This window comes from Oncorhynchus nerka, linkage group LG24 (genome assembly GCF_034236695.1).
Source record: "Oncorhynchus nerka isolate Pitt River linkage group LG24, Oner_Uvic_2.0, whole genome shotgun sequence".
In the NCBI taxonomy this organism is placed as follows: Eukaryota; Metazoa; Chordata; class Actinopteri; order Salmoniformes; family Salmonidae; genus Oncorhynchus; species Oncorhynchus nerka.
In genome coordinates this window covers 670,663-685,844 of record NC_088419.1, presented here as the reverse complement: position 1 = coordinate 685,844, position 15,182 = coordinate 670,663, and the positions used below count along the sequence as shown (strand labels likewise).

Genomic DNA, 15,182 nt, shown 5'->3' with positions numbered 1-15,182 from the left:
TCCACAACACTATGTCACCAGGACATATACAGGATACTACCCTCCACAACATAACCTTCACTATGTCACCAGGACATATACAGGATACTACCCTCTACAACACTATGTCACCAGGACATAGACAGGATACTACCCTCTACAACACTAGGTCACCAGGACATATACAGGATACTACCCTCCACAACACTATGTCACCAGGACATATACAGGATACTACCCTCTACAACACTATGTCACCAGGACATATACAGGATACTACCCTCTACAACACTATGTCACCAGGACATATACAGGATACTACCCTCCACAACACTATGTCACCAGGACATATACAGGATACTACCCTCTACAACACTATGTCACCAGGACATATACAGGATACTACCCTCTACAACACTATGTCACCAGGACATATACAGGATACTACCCTCTATAACACTATGTCACCAGGACATATACAGGATACTACCCTCCACTATGTCACCAGGACATATACAGGATACTACCCTCTACAACACTATGTCACCAGGACATATACAGGATACTACCCTCTACAACACTATGTCACCAGGTCATATACAGGATACTACCCTCCACAACACTATGTCACCAGGACATATACAGGATACTACCCTCTACAACACTATGTCACCAGGACATATACAGGATACTACCCTCCACAACACTATGTCACCAGGACATATACAGGATACTACCCTCCACAACATAACCTTCACTATGTCACCAGGACATATACAGGATACTACCCTCCACAACATAACCTTCACTATGTCACCAGGACATATACAGGATACTACCCTCCACAACATAACCTTCACTATGTCACCAGGACATATACAGGATACTACCCTCTACAACACTATGTCACCAGGACATATACAGGATACTACCCTCTATAACACTGTCACCAGGACATATACAGGATACTACCCTCTACAACACTATGTCACCAGGACATATACAGGATACTACCCTCTATAACACTGTCACCAGGACATATACAGGATACTACCCTCCACAACACTATGTCACCAGGACATATACAGGATACTACCCACTACAACACTATGTCACCAGGACATATACAGGATACTACCCTCTACAACACTATGTCACCAGGACATATACAGGATACTACCCTCCACAACACTATGTCACCAGGACAAATACAGGATACTACCCTCTATAACACTATGTCACCAGGACATATACAGGATACTACCCTCTACAACACTATGTCACCAGGACATATACAGGATACTACCCTCTACAACACTATGTCACCAGGACATATACAGGATACTACCCTCCACAACACTATGTCACCAGGACATATACAGGATACTACCCTCTACAACACTATGTCACCAGGACATATACAGAATACTACCCTCCACAACACTATGTCACCAGGACATATACAGGATACTACCCTCTACAACACTATGTCACCAGGACATATACAGGATACTACCCTCTACAACACTATGTCACCCGGACATATACAGGATACTACCCTCTACAACACTATGTCACCAGGACATATACAGGATACTACCCTCTACAACACTATGTCACCAGGACATATACAGGATACTACCCTCTACAACACTATGTCACCAGGACATATACAGGATACTACCCTCCACAACACTATGTCACCAGGACATATACAGGATACTACCCTCTACAACACTATGTCACCAGGACATATACAGGATACTACCCTCTACAACACTATGTCACCAGGACATATACAGGATACTACCCTCTACAACACTATGTCACCAGGTCATATACAGGATACTACCCTCTACAACACTATGTCACCCGGACATATACAGGATACTACCCTCTACAACACTATGTCACCAGGACATATACAGGATACTACCCTCTACAACACTATGTCACCAGGACATATACAGGATACTACCCTCTACAACACTATGTCACCAGGACATATACAGGATACTACCCTCCACAACACTATGTCACCAGGACATATACAGGATACTACCCTCTACAACACTATGTCACCAGGACATATACAGGATACTACCCTCTACAACACTATGTCACCAGGACATATACAGGATACTACCCTCCACAACATAACCTTCACTATGTCACCAGGACATATACAGGATACTACCCTCTACAACACTATGTCACCAGGACATATACAGGATACTACCCTCCACAACACTATGTCACCAGGACATATACAGGATACTACCCTCTACAACACTATGTCACCAGGACATATACAGGATACTACCCTCCACAACACTATGTCACCAGGACATATACAGGATACTACCCTCTACAACACTATGTCACCAGGACATATACAGGATACTACCCTCTACAACACTATGTCACCAGGACATATACAGGATACTACCCTCTACAACACTATGTCACCAGGACATATACAGGATACTACCCTCCACAACATAACCTTCACTATGTCACCAGGACATATACAGGATACTACCCTCTACAACACTATGTCACCAGGACATATACAGGATACTACCCTCCACAACACTATGTCACCAGGACATATACAGGATACTACCCTCTACAACACTATGTCACCAGGACATATACAGGATACTACCCTCTACAACACTATGTCACCAGGACATATACAGGATACTACCCTCTACAACACTATGTCACCAGGACATATACAGGATACTACCCTCTACAACACTATGTCACCAGGACATATACAGGATACTACCCTCTACAACACTATGTCACCAGGACATATACAGGATACTACCCTCCACAACACTATGTCACCAGGACATATACAGGATACTACCCTCTACAACACTATGTCACCAGGACATATACAGGATACTACCCTCCACAACATAACCTTCACTATGTCACCAGGACATATACAGGATACTACCCTCTACAACACTATGTCACCAGGACATATACAGGATACTACCCTCTACAACGCTATGTCACCAGGACATATACAGGATACTACCCTCTACAACACTATGTCACCAGGACATATACAGGATACTACCCTCCACAACATAACCTTCACTATGTCACCAGGACATATACAGGATACTACCCTCCACAACACTATGTCACCAGGACATATACAGGATACTACCCTCCACAACATAACCTTCACTATGTCACCAGGACATATACAGGATACTACCCTCTACAACACTATGTCACCAGGACATATACAGGATACTACCCTCTACAACACTATGTCACCAGGACATATACAGGATACTACCCTCTACAACACTATGTCACCAGGACATATACAGGATACTACCCTCCACAACATAACCTTCACTATGTCACCAGGACATATACAGGATACTACCCTCCACAACACGATGTCACCAGGACATATACAGGATACTACCCTCCACAACATAACCTTCACTATGTCACCAGGACATATACAGGATACTACCCTCTACAACACTATGTCACCAGGACATATACAGGATACTACCCTCCACAACACTATGTCACCAGGACATATACAGGATACTACCCTCTACAACATAACCTTCACTATGTCACCAGGACATATACAGGATACTACCCTCTACAACACTATGTCACCAGGACATATACAGGATACTACCCTCTACAACACTATGTCACCAGGACATATACAGGATACTACCCTCTACAACACTATGTCACCAGGACATATACAGGATACTACCCTCCACAACACTATGTCACCAGGACATATACAGGATACTACCCTCTACAACACTATGTCACCAGGACATATACAGGATACTACCCTCCACAACATAACCTTCACTATGTCACCAGGACATATACAGGATACTACCCTCTACAACACTATGTCACCAGGACATATACAGGATACTACCCTCTACAACGCTATGTCACCAGGACATATACAGGATACTACCCTCTACAACACTATGTCACCAGGACATATACAGGATACTACCCTCCACAACATAACCTTCACTATGTCACCAGGACATATACAGGATACTACCCTCCACAACACGATGTCACCAGGACATATACAGGATACTACCCTCCACAACATAACCTTCACTATGTCACCAGGACATATACAGGATACTACCCTCTACAACACTATGTCACCAGGACATATACAGGATACTACCCTCTACAACACTATGTCACCAGGACATATACAGGATACTACCCTCTACAACACTATGTCACCAGGACATATACAGGATACTACCCTCCACAACATAACCTTCACTATGTCACCAGGACATATACAGGATACTACCCTCCACAACACGATGTCACCAGGACATATACAGGATACTACCCTCCACAACATAACCTTCACTATGTCACCAGGACATATACAGGATACTACCCTCTACAACACTATGTCACCAGGACATATACAGGATACTACCCTCTACAACACTATGTCACCAGGACATATACAGGATACTACCCTCTACAACATAACCTTCACTATGTCACCAGGACATATACAGGATACTACCCTCTACAACACTATGTCACCAGGACATATACAGGATACTACCCTCTACAACACTATGTCACCAGGACATATACAGGATACTACCCTCTACAACACTATGTCACCAGGACATATACAGGATACTACCCTCTACAACACTATGTCACCAGGACATATACAGGATACTACCCTCTACAACACTATGTCACCAGGACATATACAGGATACTACCCTCTACAACATAAACTTCACTCCAAATCAAAACTCACAACCTGATTTTGAGGGAATTACGGAATCACCTGGAAGGCTTACAGCTACCAAAGGTGTTTATTCCACCTCTATACAGGAAACCCTCTGGAAAACATCAGAAACCTGAAAACACCACCTGGAACCTGTTCAGAGGTCATTCAAATACAGTACCCTGTGTATGTAAAGAATGATAAGGCAAGAAAATATCATTAAATGAAGCTCCTTGTGGAAAATCAAGAGACACTTTTTGCTGACTATTATAAAAATGGGAACATCAGCAAACTCATCTTCCACACAGACCATCCCCTGGCAGGGCACAGTGCTATATTAGCACACTACCCCATTGTTGAGAGCGGGGGGGGGAGGTTAACTAGGGGTGGAAACTCAGGATACTAGACAACGAGGACTCTGTGTCAGCTAATATAAACCTCTATAAGTCTGGAACAGTAATGGTACAGGCCAACCCCAAACAGTTTCCGCTGGACTTTCACCTAATCAAAGAATTAGCTCAGCAGGAGAAGCTCTCCCTTGAGATAGATACCCCCACCCCGAGTGGGTCAGACCAGACGTCTTCATTAAATAACCCCACAAACGAGCAACTCCAAGCGGAATGTCAATCTTCCAGCACAGAGTACTACCCCCTCATTGAAATGAAGGATACATTCACCCAGCTGGAGATAAGGCAGGTGGAGCTGGAACAGCAGGTGATTACACTCCAGTCAGCACAGACCCAGACAACAGTCCAGCACAACAACACCCCCTTAACCAGACCCGGAGAGAGACATATCTGCACTCTGGAATGAAGTGAGACAACTTCAACAATATAAAATGCAAGAGCAGGAGAAGAACAGAGGACTAGAGGAGAGGATCAGACTGCTGGAGGAGAGGTTGAGGGGGATGGCGCGTCACCCCCTCTGAGCACCCCCCGTCAGCCACCCTGATAGCCCTCCTGACAACCCCCCACACCCACTGAGGACAAACGCAAGACTCAGATTGTTCTCCTCATGGACTCAAATGGGAAATATATACTATCATTTCCCCCCCGCTGGGTGTTTGGACACTGGTGTCTGGTGACATAGTGTTGTGGAGGGTAGTATCCTGTATATGTCCTGGTGACATAGTGTTGTAGAGGGTAGTATCCTGTATATGTCCTGGTGACATAGTGTTGTAGAGGGTAGTATCCTGTATATGTCCTGGTGACATAGTGTTGTAGTGTGACGTAGTTTTACGCATTTCTGTTGAAGAATAGCCGTGTGCGGCCACATTGCGTAAATGGTCACATGGTGGCTCCGAGAGAGATTCTCGCGTAAAATACAGAGGTAGCATTACTCCAATCGGTCAGAGAGAAAAACGAATTGTCCCGACAGATAGATTATCGAATAGATATTAGAAAAACACCTTGAGGATGGATTCTAAACAACGTTTGCCATGTTTCTGTCGATATTATGGAGCTAATTTGGAATATTTTTTCGGCGTTGTGGTGACCTCAATTTCTAGTCGGTTTCTCAGCCAAACGTGAAGAACAAACGGAGCTATTTCACCTACAAAAATAATATTTTGGGAAAAAATTTACTTTGGCTATCTAACTGTGAGTCTCGCGAGTGAAAACATCCGAAGTTCATCTAAGGTAAACGATTTAATTTGATTGCTTTTCCGATTTCCGTGACAAGGTTGCCTGCTGCAAGCAGGGCATAATGCTATGCTAGGCTATCGATAAACTTACACAAATGCTTGTCTAGCGTTGGATGTAAAGCATATTTTGAAAATCTGAGATGACAGGGTGATTAACAAAAGGCTAAGTAAGCTGTGTTCCAATATATTTCACTTGTGATTTTCATGAATAGGAAGATTTATGTCTGTTGCGTTATGCTAATTAGTGTCAGACGATGACAACGGGCCCGTTCACGAGATGGGGTGTCACTACAAGTTAAGCGCAACTGAAAATAAGCCGCACCCACTGAATTATTCAAAAAGATGTATTTTGTACATAAATAAGCCGCACATGTCTATAAGCCAGGTGCCTACCGGTACATTGAAACATGTCTATAAGCCAGGTGCCTACCGGTACATTGAAACATGTCTATAAGCCAGGTGCCTACCGGTACATTGAAACATGTCTATAAGCCAGGTGCCTACCGGTACATTGAAACATGTCTATAAGCCAGGTGCCTACCGGTACATTGAAACATGTCTATAAGCCAGGTGCCTACCGCACATTGAAACATTGAAACATGTCTATAAGCCAGGTGCCTACCGGTACATTGAAACATGTCTATAAGCCAGGTGCCTACCGGTACATTGAAACATGTCTATAAGCCAGGTGCCTACCGGTACATTGAAACATGTCTATAAGCCAGGTGCCTACCGGTACATTGAAACATGTCTATAAGCCAGGTGCCTACCGGTACATTGAAACATGTCTATAAGCCAGGTGCCTACCACATTGAAACATGTCTATAAGCCAGGTGCCTACCGGTACATTGAAACATGTCTATAAGCCAGGTGCCTACCGGTACATTGAAACATGTCTATAAGCCAGGTGCCTACCGGTACATTGAAACATGTCTATAAGCCAGGTGCCTACATTGAAACATGTCTATAAGCCAGGTGCCTACCGGTACATTGAAACATGTCTATAAGCCAGGTGCCTACCGGTACATTGAAACATGTCTATAAGCCAGGTGCCTACCGGTGAAACATGTCTATAAGCCAGGTGCCTACACATTGAAACATGTCTATAAGCCAGGTGCCTACCGGTACATTGAAACATGTCTATAAGCCAGGTGCCTACCGGTACATTGAAACATGTCTATAAGCCAGGTGCCTACCGGTGAAACATGTCTATAAGCCAGGTGCCTACCGGTACATTGAAACATGTCTATAAGCCAGGTGCCTGAAACATGTCTATAAGCCAGGTGCCTACCGGTACATTGAAACATGTCTATAAGCCAGGTGCCTACCGGTACATTGAAACATGTCTATAAGCCAGGTGCCTACCGGTACATTGAAACATGTCTATAAGCCAGGTGCCTACCGGTACATTGAAACATGTCTATAAGCCAGGTGCCTACCATTGAAACATGTCTATAAGCATTGAAACATGTCTATAAGCCAGGTGCCTACCGGTACATTGAAACATGTCTATAAGCCAGGTGCCTACCGGTACATTGAAACATGTCTATAAGCCAGGTGCCTACCGGTACATTGAAACATGTCTATAAGCCAGGTGCCTGCCTGCCTACCCACATTGAAACATGTCTATAAGCCAGGTGCCTACCGGTACATTGAAACATGTCTATAAGCCAGGTGCCTACCGGTACATTGAAACATGTCTATAAGCCAGGTGCCTACCGGTACATTGAAACATGTCTATAAGCCAGGTGCCTACCGGTACATTGAAACATGTCTATAAGCCAGGTGCCTACCGGTGCATTGAAACATGTCCCAGGTGCCTACCGGTACATTGAAACATGTCTATAAGCCAGGTGCCTACCGGTACATTGAAACATGTCTATAAGCCAGGTGCCTACCGGTACATTGAAACATGTCTATAAGCCAGGTGCCTACCGAAACATGTCTATAAGCCAGGTGCATTTGAAACATGTCTATAAGCCAGGTGCCTACCGGTACATTGAAACATGTCTATAAGCCAGGTGCCTACCGGTACATTGAAACATGTCTATAAGCCAGGTGCCTACCGTGCCATGTCTATAAGCCAGGTGCCTACATTGAAACATGTCTATAAGCCAGGTGCCTACATTGAAACATGTCTATAAGCCAGGTGCCTACCGGTACATTGAAACATGTCTATAAGCCAGGTGCCTACCGGTACATTGAAACATGTCTATAAGCCAGGTGCCTACCGTTTATGTCTATAAGCCAGGTGCCTACACATGTGAGGTGCCTCCCTTTTGAAACATGTCTATAAGCCAGGTGCCACCGTTACATTGAAACATGTCTATAAGCCAGGTGCCATTGAAACATGTCTATAAGCCAGGTGCTCATTGAAACATGTCTATAAGTCCCTACCGGTCACTGCACATTGAAACATGTCTATAAGCCAGGTGCCTACCGGTTTGTGAAACATGTCTATAAGCCAGGTGCCTACCGGTACATTGAAACATGTCTATAAGCCAGGTGCCTACCTTTTGAAACATGTCTATAAGCCAGGTGCCTACCGGTACATTGAAACATGTCTATAAGCAGGTGCCTACCGAAACATGTCTATAAGCCAGGTGCCTACCGTTGACATTGAAACATGTCTATAAGCCAGGTGCCTACCGGTACATTGAAACATGTCTATAAGCCAGGTGCCTACCCCATTGAAACATGTCTATAAGCCAGGTGCCTACCGGTACATTGAAACATGTCTATAAGCCAGGTGCCAGGGTGCCAGGTGCCTACCGGTACATTGAAACATGTCTATAAGCCAGGTGCCTACCGGTACATTGAAACATGTCTATAAGCCAGGTGCCTACCGGTACATTGAAACATGTCTATAAGCCAGGTGCCTACCGGTACATTGAAACATGTCTATAAGCCAGGTGCCTACCGGCACATTGAAACATGTCTATAAGCCAGGTGCCTACCGGTACATTGAAACATGTCTATAAGCCAGGTGCCCAGCTGGTCACATTGAAACATGTCTATAAGCCAGGTGCCTACATTGAAACATGTCTATAAGCCAGGTGCCCCCAGTGAAACATGTCTATAAGCCAGGTGCCTAAACATGTAGTCTATAAGCCAGGTGCCTACCGGTACATTGAAACATGTCTATAAGCCAGGTGCCTACCGGTACATTGAAACATGTCTATAAGCCAGGTGCCTACCGGTACATTGAAACATGTCTATAAGCCAGGTGCCTACCGACATTGAAACATGTCTATAAGCCAGGTGCCTACCGGTACATTGAAACATGTCTATAAGCCAGGTGCCTACCGGTACATTGAAACATGTCTATAAGCCAGGTGCCTACCGGTACATTGAAACATGTCTATAAGCCAGGTGCCTACCGGTACATTGAAACATGTCTATAAGCCAGGTGCCTACCGGTACATTGAAACATGTCTATAAGCCAGGTGCCAGGTGAAACATGTCTATAAGCTAGGTGCCTGCCGGACATTGAAACATGTCTATAAGCCAGGTGCCTTGAAACATGTCTATAAGGGTACATTGAAACATGTCTATAAGCCAGGTGCCTACCGGTACATTGAAACATGTCTATAAGCCGCAGGTGCCTACCGGTACATTGAAACAAATTAACTTTACACAGCCTTTAAACGAAACACGGCTTGTAACAAAAATAAATAGGCTTTTAAACGAAACACGGCTTGTGTAACAAAGATAGTGACCTCTCAAGAGGAGACAGGCTATGTGCTCACTGCCCACAAAATGAGGTGGAAACTGAGCTGCATTTCCAAAACTCCTGCCAAATGTATGACCAATTTTGATAAACTCCCATATCTACTGGGTGAAATACCACAGTGTGCCGTCACAGCAGCAAGATGTGACCTGTTGCCACAAGAAACGGTCAACCAGTGAAGAACAAACACCATTGTAAACACAACTCATATTTATGTTTATTTATTTTCCCTTTTGTACTTCAACTATTTGCACATCGTTACAACACTGTGAATATACATAATATGACATTTGACATTTATTCTTTTGGAACTTTTGTGAGTGTAATGTTTCCTGTTCATTTTTATTGTTTATTTAACTTTTGTTCATTATCTGCCTCACTTGCTTTGGTAATGTTAACATATGTTTAGCATGCCAATAAAGCCCCTTGAATTGAATTGACAGAGAGCCAGAGCGATGAGGTGAATGTGTAGTGTCTCCCCTACTCACCACTTGGCTGATGTCATAGCCCCAGGGCAGGAAGAGGATTCCTGTGTTGTATTTCTCCCAGTGAGACAGGATGAATGAGAAAAGGACCACCCACAGGATGTAGTACAACGTGGCCACGCCCACACCGCTCGGGCCACGCCCAAATATGGAGTAGACGGTGGCCACGAAGAACACACAGGCCCAGCTGTCCAGGCCATGGTCAAACAGCTCCCCCAGTGGTGTGGAGGAGTTAGTACGCCTCGCCTGCTTACCATCCACACCGTCTATCAGAGAGAGAGAGAGAGACAGAGAGAGAGAGAGAGACAGAGAGAGAGAGAGAGACAGAGAGAGAGACAGACAGGGAGAGAGAGAGAAAGAGAGACACAGGAGAGAGAGAGAGACAGAGAGAGAGAGAGACAGGGAGAGAGAGAGAGAGAGGGAGGGAGAGAGAGACACAGAGAGAGAGAGAGAGAGAGAGAGAGAGAGAGAGAGGGAGGAGAGAGAGACAGAGAGAGAGACAGAGAGAGAGACAGAGAGAGAGAGAGACAGAGAGACAGAGAGACACAGGAGAGAGAGAGAGAGAGAGAGACAGAGAGACAGAGAGACACAGGAGAGAGAGAGACAGAGAGACAGAGAGACACAGGAGAGAGAGAGAGAGAGAGAGAGAGAGAGAGAGAGACAGAGAGAGAGAGACAGAGAGAGAGAGAGACAGAGAGACACAGGAGAGAGAGAGAGAGACACAGGAGAGAGAGAGAGAGAGAGACAGAGAGAGAGACAGAGAGAGACACAGAGAGAGACACAGGAGAGAGAGACAGAGAGAGAGACAGAGAGACACAGGAGACAGAGAGACAGAGAGAGAGAGAGAGTTTGGACAATTAATGGACACTGCAGTAGGGCTGTCCCCAACAACAGAAATCTTGGTCAACCGAGTCGTCAGTTTTGGTAGATTTCTTTTATAAAGGTGTATTTTTCCATTTATAGACATCCTATGTGTTTTAATTAAATAAACTATATTCACTGAGCTGGTCTGATGCTTTAAGCACTATTTGATTAAATAAATACAAATGACTAGAGGGAGTGCGACACTATACACCCTGCTACAGCCACCACCACAGAACATCAGTGTGTATAGTGCTGTCTCTCTCTCTCTCTCCTCCCTGCTACAGCCACCACCACAGAACATCAGTGTGTATAGTGCTGTCTCTCTCTCTCTCCTCCCTGCTACAACCACCACCACCACAGAACATCAGTGTGTATAGTGCTGTCTCTCTCTCCTCCCTGCTACAGCCACCACCACAGAACATCAGTGTGTATAGTGCTGTCTCTCTCTCCTCCCTGCTACAGCCACCACCACAGAACATCAGTGTGCATAGTGCTGTCTCTCTCTCTCTCTCCTCCCTGCTACAACCACCACCACCACAGAACATCAGTGTGTATAGTGCTGTCTCTCTCTCTCTCTCCTCCCTGCTACAGCCACCACCACAGAACATCAGTGTGTATAGTGCTCTCTCTCTCCTCTCTGCTACAGCCACCACCACAGAACATCAGTGTGTATAGTGCTGTCTCTCTCTCCTCCCTGCTACAGCCACCACCACAGAACATCAGTGTGTATAGTGCTGTCTCTCTCTCCTCCCTGCTACAGCCACCACAACAGAACATCAGTGTGTATAGTGCTGTCTCTCTCTCTCCTCCCTGCTACAGCCACCACCACAGAACATCAGTGTGTATAGTGCTGTCTCTCTCTCTCTCTCTCCTCCCTGCTACAGCCACCACCACAGAACATCAGTGTGTATAGTGCTGTCTCTCTCTCCTCTCTGCTACAGACACCACCACAGAACATCAGTGTGTATAGTGCTGTCTCTCTCTCCTCCCTGCTACAGCCACCACCACAGAACATCAGTGTGTATAGTGCTGTCTCTCTCTCTCTCTCTCTCCCTGCTACAGCCACCACCACAGAACATCAGTGTGTATAGTGCTGTCTCTCTCTCCTCCCTGCTACAGCCACCACCACAGAACATCAGTGTGTATAGTGCTGTCTCTCTCTCCTCTCTGCTACAGACACCACCACAGAACATCAGTGTGTATAGTGCTGTCTCTCTCTCCTCCCTGCTACAGCCACCACCACAGAACATCAGTGTGTATAGTGCTGTCTCTCTCTCCTCCCTGCTACAGCCACCACCACAGAACATCAGTGTGTATAGTGCTGTCTCTCTCTCTCTCTCCTCCCTGCTACAGCCACCACCACAGAACATCAGTGTGTATAGTGCTGTCTCTCTCTCTCCTCCCTGCTACAGCCACCACCACAGAACATCAGTGTGTATAGTGCTGTCTCTCTCTCCTCTCTGCTACAGCCACCACCACAGAACATCAGTGTGTATAGTGCTGTCTCTCTCTCCTCCCTGCTACAACCACCACCACCACAGAACATCAGTGTGTATAGTGCTGTCTCTCTCTCTCTCTCCTCCCTGCTACAGCCACCACCACAGAACATCAGTGTGTATAGTGCTGTCTCTCTCTCTCTCTCTCCCTGCTACAGCCACCACCACAGAACATCAGTGTGTATAGTGCTGTCTCTCTCTCCTCCCTGCTACAGCCACCACCACAGAACATCAGTGTGTATAGTGCTGTCTCTCTCTCTCTCTCTCTCCTCCCTGCTACAGCCACCACCACAGAACATCAGTGTGTATAGTGCTGTCTCTCTCTCCTCCCTGCTACAGCCACCACCACAGAACATCAGTGTGTATAGTGCTGTCTCTCTCCTCTCTGCTACAGCCACCACCACAGAACATCAGTGTGTATAGTGCTGTCTCTCTCTCTCTCTCCTCCCTGCTACAGCCACCACCACAGAACATCAGTGTGTATAGTGCTGTCTCTCTCTCCTCCCTGCTACAGCCACCACCACCATAGAACATCAGTGTGTATAGTGCTGTCTCTCTCTCCTCCCTGCTACAACCACCACCACCATAGAACATCAGTGTGTATAGTGCTGTCTCTCTCTCTCCTCCCTGCTACAACCACCACCACCATAGAACATCAGTGTGTATAGTGCTGTCTCTCTCTCCTCCCTGCTACAGCCACCACCACAGAACATCAGTGTGTATAGTGCTGTCTCTCTCTCTCTCTCCTCCCTGCTACAGCCACCACCACAGAACATCAGTGTGTATAGTGCTGTCTCTCTCTCAGTAAGTTACGGTATTAAAACTAAACAGTTCTAAGGTATACAGCTACACTGTGGTTCTACAAGGCTGCTATACTAATGATAATGACATGGGGGTTCTACAAGGCTGCTATACTAATGATAATGACATGGGGGTTCTACAAGGCTGCTATACTAATGATAATGACATGGGGGTTCTACAAGGCTGCTATACTAATGATAATGACATGGGGGTTCTACAAGGCTGCTATACTAATGATAATGACATGGTGGTTCTACAAGGCTGCTATACTAATGATAATGACATGGGGGTTCTACAAGGCTGCTATACTAATGATAATGACATGGGGGTTCTACAAGGCTGCTATACTAATGATAATGACATGGGGGTTCTACAAGGCTGCTATACTAATGATAATGACATGGGGGTTCTACAAGGCTGCTATACTAATGATAATGACATGGTGGTTCTACAAGGCTGCTATACTAATGATAATGACATGGGGGTTCTACAAGGCTGCTATACTAATGATAATGACATGGGGGTTCTACAAGGCTGCTATACTAATGATAATGACATGATGGTTCTACAAGGCTGCTATACTAATGATAATGACATGGGGTTCTACAAGGCTGCTATACTAATGATAATGACATGGGGGTTCTACAAGGCTGCTATACTAATGATAATGACATGGGGGTTCTACAAGGCTGCTATACTAATGATAATGACATGGGGGTTCTACAAGGCTGCTATACTAATGATAATGACATGGGGGTTCTACAAGGCTGCTATACTAATGATAATGACATGGGGTTCTACAAGGCTGCTATACTAATGATAATGACATGGGGTTCTACAAGGCTGCTATACTAATGATAATGACATGGGGTTCTACAAGGCTGCTATACTAATGATAATGACATGGTGGTTCTACAAGGCTGCTATACTAATGATAATGACATGGTGGTTCTACAAGGCTGCTATACTAATGATAATGACATGGGGTTCTACAAGGCTGCTATACTAATGATAATGACATGGGGGTTCTACAAGGCTGCTATACTAATGATAATGACATGGGGTTCTACAAGGCTGCTATACTAATGATAATGACATGGGGGTTCTCTCATGGGGGTTCTAAGGCTGCTATACTAATGATAATGACATGGGGGTTCTACAAGGCTGCTATACTAATGATAATGACATGGGGGTTCTACAAGGCTGCTATACTAATGATAATGACATGGGGGTTCTATACTACTAATGATAATGACATGGGGGTTCTACAAGGCTGCTATACTAATGATAATGACATGGGGGTTCTACAAGGCTGCTATACTAATGATAATGACATGGGGGTTCTACAAGGCTGCTATACTAATGATAATGACATGGGGGTTCTA

At 45.1% G+C, this 15,182-nt stretch overlaps 1 protein-coding gene across 1 annotated transcript in view; it reads right to left on the bottom strand.

Moving 5' to 3' along the window:
• selenoi (selenoprotein I) overlaps nucleotides 1-14,909 on the bottom strand; it is a 32,068-nt gene extending 17,159 nt beyond the window's left edge. The window contains exons 1-2 of the mRNA XM_065009416.1: nucleotides 14,894-14,909; nucleotides 10,640-10,902 (exon numbers count right to left, since the gene is read on the bottom strand). Coding sequence (XP_064865488.1) covers nucleotides 10,640-10,902; nucleotides 14,894-14,909 — 279 coding nt within the window. The remainder of the gene's footprint in view (nucleotides 1-10,639; nucleotides 10,903-14,893) is intronic.
• Nucleotides 14,910-15,182: the final 273 nt, after the last annotated feature.